General features: G+C 41.3%; 1 protein-coding gene across 1 annotated transcript in view; it reads right to left on the bottom strand.

Annotated features, from left to right (window-relative positions):
* The window catches only part of ANAPC1 (anaphase promoting complex subunit 1), a 592,717-nt gene that overhangs the window by 18,394 nt on the left and 560,471 nt on the right, over positions 1–13,852 (bottom strand). The window contains exons 42-43 of the mRNA XM_053712607.1: positions 6,223–6,421; positions 5,839–5,970 (exon numbers count right to left, since the gene is read on the bottom strand). Of these exons, the coding sequence (XP_053568582.1) occupies positions 5,839–5,970; positions 6,223–6,421 (331 nt within the window). The remainder of the gene's footprint in view (positions 1–5,838; positions 5,971–6,222; positions 6,422–13,852) is intronic.

The raw sequence follows: 13,852 nt of genomic DNA on the forward strand, positions 1-13,852 counted from the left end.
GTGGTGACTGGAGTTATAATTTTAAAATTTAGAACCTGCCTCAAAAAAAGACAGGGCGGGCCGTGGACTGAACACACTACAAGAGAAATAAATTTATCAGGTAAGCATAAATTATGTTTTCTCTTGTTAAGTGTGTTCAGTCCACGGGTCATCCATTACTTATGGGATACCAATACCAAAGCTAAGTACACGGATGATGGGAGGGACAAGGCAGGAACATTAAACAGAAGGAACCACTGCCTGTAGAACCTTTCTCCCAAAACCAGCCTCTGAAGAAGCGAAAGTGTCAAATTTGTAAAATTTGGAAAAAGTATGAAGTGAAGACCAAGTTGCAGCCTTGCAAATCTGTTCAACAGAGGCCTCATTCTTAAAGGCCCAGGTGGAAGCCACAGCTCTAGTAGAATGAGCTGTAATTCTTTCAGGAGGCTGCTGTCCAGCAGTCTCATAGGCTAAACGTATTATGCTACGAAGCCAAAAAGAGAGAGATGTAGCCGAAGCCTTTTGACCTCTCCTCTGTCCAGAGTAAACGACAAACAGAGAAGAAGTTTGTCTAAAATCTTTAGTTGCCTGTAAGTAGAACTTCAGAGAACGGACCACGTCTAGATTATGCAAAAGACGTTCCTTCTTTGAAGAGGGATTAGGACATAATGATGGAACAACAATCTCTTGATTGATATTCCTGTTAGAAACAACCTTAGGTAAAAACCCAGGTTTAGTACGCAGAACTACCTTATCTGAATGAAAGATCAGATAAGGAGAATCACAATGTAAGGCAGATAACTCAGATACTCTTCGAGCCGAGGAAATAGCCATCAAAAACAAAACTTTCCAAGATAAAAGCTTAATATCAATGGAATGAAGGGGTTCAAACGGAACACCCTGAAGAACTTTAAGAACCAAGTTTAAGCTCCACGGAGGAGCAACAGCTTTAAACACAGGCTTAATTCTAGCCAAAGCCTGACAAAAGGCCTGGACGTCTGGATGCTCTGCCAGACGTTTGTGTAAAAGAATAGACATAGCTGAAATCTGTCCCTTTAGCGAACTAGCGGATAAACCCTTTTCTAAACCCTCTTGTAGAAAAGCTAATATCCTAGGAATCCTAACCTTACTCCATGAGTAACTCTTGGATTCGCACCAATATAAATATTTACGCCATATCTTATGGTAAATTTTTCTTGTCACAGGTTTCCGAGCCTGTATTAATGTATCAATAACCGAATCCGAAAACCCACGCTTTGATAGAATCAAGCGTTCAATTTCCAGGCAGTCAGCCTCAGAGAAATTAGGTTTGGATGGTTGAAAGGACCCTGAATTAGAAGATCCTGCCTCAGAGGAAGAGACCATGGAGGACAGGACGACATGTCCACTAGGTCTGCATACCAGGTCCTGCGTGGCCACGCAGGCGCTATCAGAATTACCGATGCCCTCTCCTGTTTGATCCTGGCAATCAGCCGAGGTAGCAACGGAAATGGTGGAAACACATAAGCTATGTTGAAAACCCAAGGGGCTGCTAATGCATCTACCAGCACCGCTCCCGGGTCCCTGGACCTGGATCTGTAACAAGGAAGCTTCGCGTTCTGGCGAGATGCCATGAGATCCAGATCCGGTTTGCCCCAACGACGAATCAGTTGAGCAAATACCTCCGCGTGAAGTTCACACTCTCCCGGATGAAAAGTCTGGCGACTTAGGAAATCCGCCTCCCAGTTCTCTACGCCTGGGATGTGAATCGCTGACAGGTGGCAAGAGTGAGACTCTGCCCAGCGAATTATCTTCGAGACTTCCAACATCGCTAGGGAACTCCTGGTTCCCCCTTGATGATTGATGTAAGCCACAGTCGTGATATTGTCCGACTGAAATCTGATGAACCTCAGCTTTGCTAACTGAGGCCAAGCCAGAAGAGCATTGAATATTGCTCTTAATTCTAGAATGTTTATTGGGAGGAGTTTCTCCTCCTGAGTCCACGATCCCTGAGCCTTCAGGGAATTCCAGACTGCTCCCCAGCCTAGAAGGCTGGCATCCGTTGTTACAATCGTCCAATCTGGCCTGCGAAAGGTCATTCCTTTGGACAGATGAACCGGTGACAACCACCAGAGAAGCGAATCTCTGGTCTCCTGGTCCAGATTTAGCAAAGGGGACAGATCTGAGTAATCCCCGTTCCATTGACTGAGCATGCATAGTTGCAGCGGTCTGAGATGCAGGGGCGCAAATGGCACTATGTCCATTGCCGCTACCATTAAGCCGATTACCTCCATGCACTGAGCTACCGATGGGCTTGGAATGGAATGGACACGGCAAGCATTGAGAATCTTTGATAACCTGGACTCTGTCAGGTAAATCTTCATCTCTACAGAATCTATAAGAGTCCCTAGAAAAGGAACCCGTGTGAGTGGTAACAGAGAACTCTTTTCCACGTTCACTTTCCACCCATGCGACCTCAGAAATGCTAGAACTATCTCTGTATGAGACTTTGCATTCTGAAAACTTGACGCTTGTATCAGAATGTCATCTAGGTACGGAGCCACCGCTATGCCTCGTGGTCTTAGTACCGCCAGAAGTGAGCCCAGAACCTTCGTAAAAATTCTCAGGGCCGTGGCTAACCCGAAGGGAAGAGCCACAAACTGGTAATGCCTGTCTAGAAAGGCAAACCTCAGGTACCGATAATGATCTTTGTGAATCGGTATATGAAGGTAAGCATCCTTTAAGTCCACCGTGGTCATATATTGACCCTCTTGGATCATGGGTAGGATGGTTCGAATGGTTTCCATCTTGAACGATGGTACCCTTAGGAATTTGTTTAAGATCTTTAAGTCCAAGATTGGTCTGAAGGTTCCCTCTTTTTTGGGAACCACAAATAGATTTGAGTAAAATCCTTGTCCCTGTTCCGATCGCGGAACTGAGTGGATCACCCCCATGATTAAGAGGTCTTGTACACATTGTAGAAATGCCTCTCTCTTTACTAGGTTTGTCGATAACCTCGAAAGATGGAACCTCCCTTGTGGAGGAGAGGATTTGAAATCCAGAAGGTATCCCTGAGATATAATCTTTAACGTCCAGGGATCCTGCACATCTCTTGCCCAAGCCTGGGCAAAGAGAGAAAGTCTGCCCCCCACTAAATCCGTCTCTGGATAGGGGGCCCTGACTTCATGCTGTCTTAGGGGCGGGAGTAGGCTTTCTGGCCTGCTTGCCCTTGTTTCATGACTGGTTGCCTTTCCAACCTTGTCTGTAACGAGCAGTAGTTCCTTCCTGTTTTGGAGCGGAGGAAGTCGATGCTGCTCCTGCCTTGAAGTTACGAAAGGCACGAAAATTAGACTGTTTGGCCTTTGGTTTGGGCCTGTCCTGAGGAAGGGCGTGGCCCTTACCTCCCGTAATGTCAGCAATAATATCCTTCAAGCCGGGCCCGAATAAGGTCTGCCCTTTGAAAGGAATGTTAAGTAGTTTAGACTTGGAAGTTACATCCGCTGACCAGGATTTAAGCCAGAGCGCTCTGCGCGCCTGTATGGCAAATCCGGAATTTTTAGCCGTAAGTTTGGTTAGATGTACTACGGCATCTGAAACAAACGCATTAGCTTGCTTAAGGGTTCTAACTTTGCTCAAGGCCTCATCCAACGGCTCTGTGCGAATCGCCTCTTCCAGAGACTCAAACCAGAATGCCGCTGCAGCCGTGACAGGCGCAATGCATGCAAGAGGCTGCAATATAAAACCCTGTTGAACAAACATTTTCTTAAGATAACCCTCTAATTTTTTATCCATTGGATCTGAGAAAGCACAGCTATCCTCCACCGGGATAGTGGTACGCTTGGCTAACGTAGAAACTGCTCCCTCCACCTTAGGGACCGTCTGCCATAAGTCTCGTGTGGTGGCGTCTATAGGGAACATTTTTCTAAATATCGGGGGAGGGGAAAAAGGCACACCGGGTCTATCCCACTCCTTACTGATAATTTCTGTAAGTCTTTTTGGTATAGGAAAAACGTCAGTACACACCGGTACCGCATAGTATCTATCCAACCTACACAATTTCTCTGGAATTGCCACTGTGTCGCAATCATTCAGAGCCGCTAATACCTCCCCTAGTAACACACGGAGGTTCTCAAGCTTAAATTTAAAATTTGAAATTTCTGAATCCGGTCTCCCCGAATCAGAACCGTCACCGACAGAATGAAGCTCACCGTCCTCATGTTCTGCAAGTTGTGACGCAGTATCAGACATGGCTCTCGTGTCATCAGCGCGCTCTGTCCTTAACCCAGAGCTATCGCGTTTGCCCCTTAATTCGGGCATATTATATAATACTTCTTTCATAACATTAGCCATATCATGTAAAGTGATTTGTAAGGGCCTAGATGTACTAGGTGTCTCAATCCTACGCATCTCCCGAGCGGGAGACGCAGGTACTGACACGTGAGGAGAGTTAGGCGGCATAACTTCCCCCTCGTTGTCTGGTGATAGCTTCTTTATCGGTACAGATTGACTTTTATTCAAAGCAATATCAATACAATTGGTACACATCGTTCTATTGGGCTCCACATTGGCTTTTGAACATGATGAACAAACAGTTTCCTCTGAATCAGACATGTTTAAAACAGACTTAGCAATGAAACTAACAAGCTTGGAAATCACTTTCAATAAGTTTTACAAGCAATATAAAAAACGCTACAGCGCTTCAAAAATACAGATATAATTAAACAATTCTTAACAAGAAGTGTACTATTAGCAGAGGATTGCACCCATTAGCAAAAGGATGATTAACCCCTCGATACCCAAAACGGATAAAACAGATATCAATTAAGATTTAACGCTTTTAATCACAGTCAGCACACTGTCACAGATCTGCTGTGACTGATTACCTCCCTCACAAATGAAATATGCAGACCCCTGAGCTCTCTAGAGACGTCCTGGATCAAGGAGGAAGAAGCAGAAAGACTGTGCAATAATTTTAACTGCGCAACAAGGCGCTAAAACAAGGGCCCTCCCACTCCAATCACAACAGTGGGAGCCCTGATATAACGGTTTCCATGCAGAAAAATATGTTAGCCATGTGGAAAAAATCATGCCCAAAGCGATTTATCACCAAAGTACCTCACAAAAAACGAATAACATGCCAGTAAACGTTTTATTAAAAAACAAAATTTTTCAATGTCATGCAAAGCTATCACTAAACCTGCTACCAGTCGCTACCACTGCAGAGAAGGCTTAACTATTATTTCAGTGTTAACAGTATTTTCTCAGTCAAATTCTAGTCCCTAGAATATAACTCGACTGCGCATACATTTATCAGCCTGATACCAGTTGCTACTACTGCATTTAAGGCTGTACTTACATCATACGGTAACAGCAGTATTTTCTTAGTCAATTCCATTCCCAGAAAATAAAGTACCGCACATACCTCATTTGCGGAGGACCCCGCATGCTATTCCCAGTCTGAAGTTACCCCACTCCTCAGAATGTCGAGAACAGCCAGTGGATCTTAGTTACGCCTGCTAAGATCATAGATAAAAAACGCAGGCAGTTTCTTCTTCCAAATACTGCCTGAGATAGAAAAACAGCACACTCCGGTGCCATTTAAAATAACAAACTTTTGATTGAAGAATAGTTAAGTAAAAACTCCAGCTCCTCTCGCGACCTCCTTCTTTGTTGAGGGTTGCAAGAGAATGACTGGATATGACATGTGAGGGGAGGAGCTATATAGCAGCTCTGCTTGGGTGATCCTCTTGCAACTTCCTGTTGGGAAGGAGAATATATCCCATAAGTAATGGATGACCCGTGGACTGAACACACTTAACAAGAGAAAAACAGGTTTTCAAACGTTTAACATAAAAGAGTATGAGGTCAATACTTTCTTACCCTTAAGTCCTTCTGATAAGTGCTTAGTTGCAGGAACGGAGTGATAAACCAAAAAAGAGGCCAACATACTTTGGTGAGATTCTTCAACTGGTTGGCCAGCTAAATAGGAATGCAGTGCTACATCACCACCAGCTGCAATGATACAAACCGTATACAGGCAAACATAAATATGTTATAAGGAAGTGTATATTACATTGCAGCTAAAAAGCTTTTCAAAACTTTACAAGAAAATTTGCCACCAAGATAAGTTATTTAACAGATTCCTTTATTATCCATGTGCAACATTTTGTTGTAAGACACAAAAAATTGTAACAATTATTTATACTGTGGTTGGTCTAAAAACTAAAATGCTTTAGCATTATAATACCATAGGGGCTTTCTTACCTTGCAACCACTGATCTAGAGTGTTATCAATGGCACATTTCATGACCGGTAAAAACTCTGAATTCATGAACAATTCACGATTCAGATTCTTCCTCATTCTTTCTTGCAAGAGTTTGGAGCTGAAGAAATCCAGAACCAGCTTTATCTGCCATAGTTCAAAAGTTTCAGAAGTTTCTCTTCTCTCTAACCTCCTTACAGCCTTTAAAAAGAACACAAACACTAGAACATAGACATACTACAATGGTACTGATATACATCCAATACAATAATGATTAAACTGCTAAACTTGATCTAGTTTATACTAATCATGGACCAGCATCTCAGTACTCTTGTTGGCTTTATATTTATCAACCTACCTAGTGGAGTCTTCATTCAGAGGGGCATTTGTTGGATTGGTCATGTGACACTATTCTGAGAAACACTGCTGCTGCCTAACATGCAGTATGCTGTAAAACTGTCCACTCATTACAGTAATTTGGAGGATTTAATTAAATAGTTTTTTTTTGTGTAAATATAAATACTGTGCACCTGTTAAAACAAAGTTGCAATCCTTAGTTCTCTAGCCTTGGTAATGGGAGGAAACCTCAAATGTTTAGGAGCAGATAACCTCGAAAGGAGAAAGATTCACCAATTATTAAGTTTCATCATGCTAATCAAAAACATAATTTATGTAAGAAATTACCTGATAAATTCATTTCTTTCATATTGGCAAGATGAGCTAGTGACAAATGGATAATAATAACAACTGTTTTATCAGCTGCTTATTTGGTTAACTCCGAGTGTAAGCACTGAAAAAGCATTTTTTTGTATCCTTCTGGGAGAAAAACACGATATAATTACTAGTTATTAGTCTGCATGAAGGTGCGGTTGTTGTGATATTGTCCGAGTGTAAGCACTGAAATTTTTTTATTTTGCTTTCAGACAGAGTTAACCAAATAAGCAGCTGATAAAACAGTTGTTATTATTACCCAAATAAATGGTACACAATAAATTGACCTCAAAAGGCCGAAGGGCTGTATTAACCCTGCCGGCATATGAATCTATGACCGTTGGATCTAGAACAAGCGTTTGTAGTCAGGATATTCACCAACTGATCTACATCACCGGACTAAAAGTAGGGCAGAAAAAACTCTAAACCTCCAAATAGTGGAGATAATAGAAATCAAACAAATTATTATCCTAACAAGCTAGAGATAATAAAAAATATTTGAAATCATAATAATAGATACAGTAAACATAATAAAATGAATACATCAGAAGTAAATAAACAGTTATATACTTGAGAATCTAAAACTGGTTATGCTAACTGTTCAACAAAAGGTTGAGAGAACAGTAATGTCAGCCACAGATAAAGCTGAGCTAAAAATATAAACAGTACATGAATATGCTCTACTAAGGTTATATTCAAACGCTAAAGAATCCTAAAAATAAGTACCAATTTCCATAGAAATAGTAGTACAGTCGCAAAAGGGAATTAGGATAAACCATTCTTTAGAACATAATACATATAGTATCTTGAATAGGAAAAAACCTCAGGAGCAAAATTAAAATCTTAAAATCCAGATTTTAAAATAACAGTTAATAGGAGGACAAGGCTCCTAAAATCTAAAAATAACACATTTTCCTTAACAAAGAACAAAGTGTTCAAATGAGAAATAGCAAGAATTTTTAACAAAACGGTCTGTTATACGGGATCCTTTGAACCAAAGAAAACCTTCATCAGTAGAATAAACTTAAAAATGCTGTCAGTCAGAACAAAATTAATTAAATCTTAACAATTTCAAAAACACCTTGTAAGTTTATTTAAAGGCATAATAGCAGTCATAACCTTTTAAGATAAAAGCACTAACATGTGATGTCTGCAGATGAAATCAAGTACATAAACTGAGTAAGTAAAAACAGTTAATGTCATTGCACATGTAGAAACATTATTAGCATTAAATATAATAAATAAATGCCACATAACTGAGCTGAAGAAATAACAGCTTAATAATGAAAAGAACACACTTAGCTTTGTAGAATAGTGTTTCAGGGCATCATAGTTTCTACAGTAACATCAGAGTCAGGATCAGAATGAGACACCTCGCAAAATGTAACAGAAAAATAAAAATAACATTAGGCACAACATTCAATTTCCACTATATAACAGTTTCAGTAGATAGAAAAACAAAGATAGGATTATTATTATTTTTTTTAAACAAAAAATAAAATAAAAAAGCAGGCATAATAGCTTCCAAATTCATGAAAACAGCAAGCAATAGAGGGAGAGGGGCAAAATAACTAAATTTGGCGCTAAGAATGACGCATTACGCAAAAGAAAGTTAAATTTTTTTTTGCAGAAATCCAACACCAGAAAATGATACAACTTACGTCATAACAAATGCGATTTCACGCCAAAACAACTAGCGTCAACAAAGACGCAGGAAATGACGAAATTTGCGCCATCAAAATTTTGTGCCAAGAATGACACAATAAAAAACAGCATTTTGCGTCCTCGCGAGCCAAGATTTGCCCGTGAAAAAAATTGAAAAACAAGTCAAATTAGAAAAAGACTGAGCCCCAGGTAAGAAAAAAGTTTAAGTAAACTTCCCAACATGATTCCTATACTGAAACTGTTTAGACTGCAAAGGGAAATATACATAGACCTGACTCATGGCAAATATAAGTAAAATACATATATTTAAAACTTTATATTAATACATAAAGCGCCAAACCATAGCTGAGTGTGTCTTAAACAATGATACATACTACCGAAAGACACTCATCCACATATAGAGGATAGCCAAACCAGTACTGAAAACTATCAGCAGAGGTATTGGTATATAAGAGTATATCGTTGATCTGAAAATGGAGGTAGGAGATGAATCCCTACGACCGATAACGGAGAACCCTTGAAAAGATTTCCTGTGAGAGAAACCACAAAATCAACAGGCGATACTTTCTTCACATCCCTCTGACAAATACTGTACTCAGAGAAATTGGGCTTCAGAATGCTTAGAAGCGATTATCATAGAAGAAATCTTAAAAATCAAGCACAAACCTACTTCACCACCTCCATAGGAGGCAAAGTTTGTAAAAACTGAGTTGTGGGTGTGGTGGGAGGTGTATTTTATAGGCATTTGAGGTTTGGGAAACTATGCCCCCTCCTGGTAGGAATGTATATCCCATACGTCACTAGCTCATGCCAATTACATGAAAAAATTATGAAAATCAAAATGGTACTTACAACTACTTGGAGTTATGACTTGGCTCTCGGTATAAGTGCTTTACATTCACTCTTTTGGTTTTATTACGTAGACAGTGACCAGATACAGTGAATGTAAGTTTATTAAAACTTATAAAAGACTAAAAGGAAGGACACGAATGACAAAAGTACCTAAAGACTGAAACACCTGTTGTGGGCTCAAAGACTAAGAGAGAACCGACTGACACTTGCTTTACTCAGAGCGTTCCAATTACAGTGTATAAATAAAACAGGTAAGTTCCACCCTCTTGTGACATAATTGTCTGTATCTCTGTATCAAAACCTCCAATGTATGTTTCACCATTAACTTTTTCAAGGAACTGCCTGTATGGGGCTCTAGAAACTAGCCCTTTATATTGCAAAGTTTAAAAACCAATGAATGGTTAAAGAACCAGTAAATACAGTACATTTGCATAATCAACAAAATGCACAATAAAAAGACAATGCAACAGCACTTAGTCTGAACATCAAATTAGTAGTAATTTTTTTTTCTGATAAATTTCAAAGTGATGTCTATTTCCACTCCTCCTGTATCATGTGATAGCCATCAGCCAATCACAAATGCATAAATGTATATTCTGTGAATCCTTTCACATGCTCAGGTAGGAGCTGGCAACTCAAAGTGTAGATATAAAAAGACTGTGCACATTTTGTAAATGGAAGTAAAATGGAAAGTTGTTCAAAATTGATTGCATGCTCTATATGAACCATGAAAGTTTAATTTTGCTACAGATGTAATATGTAAACGCTGGGCACTCCCCTTTATGGGAATTCAAAAATATTTTTTCACAATAAACTTTAGGACACACTATATTTTGTTGGAAAAAAAAAAACAATAAATGTATGCTTACCTGATAAATTCATTTATTTCATGGTGGTGAGTGTCCACAATCCATATCAAGAGACAAGGCAAGAGGCAGACAACATTTTCACACCACCAAAAGCTTTAACCCCTCACACTTCCTGAATCCCCTCAGTCTATCAAATAGCCAAGTAAATGGAGAAAAGCAGGAAAAACAAGCAGTAAATGAGGTGCATGCTAGAACCATCAATTGATATGTTGCACAGTAGGGAGGTTCTTGTGGACTCTCACCACCATGAAAAAACTAATGAATCAGGTAAGCATACATTTTAATTTCATAGAATGGTAAGAGTCCACGAGCCATAAAATATGGGATCTAATACCCAAGCTGTGGAGTCCACGAAACCATAAAAAAACACAAAAAAAAAAAACAGAATTTATGTTTACCTGATAAATTTCTTTCTCCAACGGTGTGTCCGGTCCACGGCGTCATCCTTACTTGTGGGATATTCTCTTCCCCAACAGGAAATGGCAAAGAGCCCAGCAAAGCTGGTCACATGATCCCTCCTAGGCTCCGCCTACCCCAGTCATTCGACCGACGTTAAGGAGGAATATTTGCATAGGAGAAACCATATGGTACCGTGGTGACTGTAGTTAAAGAAAATAAAATATCAGACCTGATTAAAAAAACCAGGGCGGGCCGTGGACCGGACACACCGTTGGAGAAAGAAATTTATCAGGTAAACATAAATTCTGTTTTCTACAACATAGGTGTGTCCGGTCCACGGCGTCATCCTTACTTGTGGGAACCAATACCAAAGCTTTAGGACACGGATGAAGGGAGGGAGCAAATCAGGTCACCTAAATGGAAGGCACCACGGCTTGCAAAACCTTTCTCCCAAAAATAGCCTCAGAAGAAGCAAAAGTATCAAACTTGTAAAATTTGGTAAAAGTGTGCAGTGAAGACCAAGTCGCTGCCCTACATATCTGATCAACAGAAGCCTCGTTCTTGAAGGCCCATGTGGAAGCCACAGCCCTAGTGGAATGAGCTGTGATTCTTTCGGGAGGCTGCCGTCCGGCAGTCTCGTAAGCCAATCTGATGATGCTTTTAATCCAAAAAGAGAGAGAGGTAGAAGTTGCTTTTTGACCTCTCCTTTTACCGGAATAAACAACAAACAAGGAAGATGTTTGTCTAAAATCCTTTGTAGCATCTAAATAGAATTTTAGAGCGCGAACAACATCCAAATTGTGCAACAAACGTTCCTTCTTTGAAACTGGCTTTGGACACAGAGAAGGTACGATAATCTCCTGGTTAATGTTTTTGTTAGAAACAACTTTTGGAAGAAAACCAGGTTTAGTACGTAAAACCACCTTATCTGCATGGAACACCAGATAAGGAGGAGAACACTGCAGAGCAGATAATTCTGAGACTCTTCTAGCAGAAGAAATCGCAACTAAAAACAAAACTTTCCAAGATAATAACTTAATATCAACGGAATGTAAGGGTTCAAACGGAACCCCCTGAAGAACTGAAAGAACTAAATTGAGACTCCAAGGAGGAGTCAAAGGTTTGTAAACAGGCTTGATTCTAACCAGAGCCTGAACAAAGGCTTGAACATCTGGCACAGCTGCCAGCTTTTTGTGAAGTAATACCGACAAGGCAGAAATCTGTCCCTTCAGGGAACTAGCAGATAATCCTTTGTCCAATCCTTCTTGAAGGAAGGATAGAATCCTAGGAATCTTAACCTTGTCCCAAGGGAATCCTTTAGATTCACACCAACAGATATATTTTTTCCAAATTTTGTGGTAAATCTTTCTAGTCACAGGCTTTCTGGCCTGAACAAGAGTATCGATAACAGAATCTGAGAATCCTCGCTTCGATAAAATCAAGCGTTCAATCTCCAAGCAGTCAGCTGGAGTGAAACCAGATTCGGATGTTCGAACGGACCCTGAACAAGAAGGTCTCGTCTCAAAGGTAGCTTCCAAGGTGGAGCCGATGACATATTCACCAGATCTGCATACCAAGTCCTGCGTGGCCACGCAGGAGCTATCAAGATCACCGACGCCCTCTCCTGCTTGATCCTGGCTATCAGCCTGGGGATGAGAGGAAATGGCGGGAACACATAAGCTAGTTTGAAGGTCCAAGGTGCTACTAGTGCATCCACTAGAGCCGCCTTGGGATCCCTGGATCTGGCCCCGTAGCAAGGAACTTTGAAGTTCTGACGAGAGGCCATCAGATCCATGTCTGGAATGCCCCACAGGTGAGTGACTTGGGCAAAGATTTCCGGATGGAGTTCCCACTCCCCCGGATGCAATGTCTGCCGACTCAGAAAATCCGCTTCCCAATTTTCCACTCCTGGGATGTGGATAGCAGACAGGTGGCAGGAGTGAGACTCCGCCCAAAGAATAATTTTGGTTACTTCTTCCATCGCTAGGGAACTTCTTGTTCCCCCCTGATGGTTGATGTACGCAACAGTCGTCATGTTGTCTGATTGAAACCGTATGAACCTGGTCCTCGCAAGCTGGGGCCAGGCCTGGAGAGCATTGAATATCGCTCTCAGTTCCAGAATATTTATCGGTAGAAGAGATTCTTCCCGAGACCAAAGACCCTGAGCTTTCAGGGATCCCCAGACCGCGCCCCAGCCTATCAGACTGGCGTCGGTCGTGACAATGACCCACTCTGGTCTGTGGAACATCATCCCTTGAGACAGATTGTCCAGGGACAGCCACCAACGGAGTGAGTCTCTGGTCCTCTGATTTACTTGTATCTTCGGAGACAAGTCTGTATAGTCCCCATTCCACTGACTGAGCATGCACAGTTGTAATGGTCTTAGATGAATGCGCGCAAAAGGAACTATGTCCATCGCCGCCACCATCAAACCGATCACTTCCATGCACTGAGCTATGGAAGGAAGAGGAACGGAATGAAGTATCCGACAAGAGTCCAGAAGCTTTGTTTTTCTGGCCTCTGTTAGAAAGATCCTCATTTCTAAGGAGTCTATAATTGTTCCCAAGAAGGGAACCCTTGTTGACGGGGATAGAGAACTCTTTTCCACGTTCACTTTCCAGCCGTGAGATCTGAGAAAGGCCAGGACAATGTCCGTGTGAGCCTTTGCTTGAGGAAGGGACGACGCTTGAATCAGAATGTCGTCCAGGTAAGGTACTACTGCAATGCCCCTTGGTCTTAGCACCGCTAGAAGGGACCCTAGTACCTTTGTGAAAATCCTTGGAGCAGTGGCTAATCCGAAAGGAAGCGCCACGAACTGGTAATGTTTGTCCAGGAATGCAAACCTTAGGAACCGATGATGTTCCTTGTGGATAGGAATATGTAGATACGCATCCTTTAAATCCACCGTGGTCATGAATTGACCTTCCTGGATGGAAGGAAGGATAGTTCGAATGGTTTCCATCTTGAACGATGGGACCTTGAGAAATTTGTTTAAGATCTTGAGATCTAGGATTGGTCTGAACGTTCCCTCTTTTTTGGGAACTATGAACAGATTGGAGTAGAACCCCATCCCTTGTTCTCTTAATGGAACAGGATGAATCACTCCCATTTTTAACAGGTCTTCTACACAATGTAA

This window comes from Bombina bombina, chromosome 4, assembly GCF_027579735.1.
Source record: "Bombina bombina isolate aBomBom1 chromosome 4, aBomBom1.pri, whole genome shotgun sequence".
In the NCBI taxonomy this organism is placed as follows: Eukaryota; Metazoa; Chordata; class Amphibia; order Anura; family Bombinatoridae; genus Bombina; species Bombina bombina.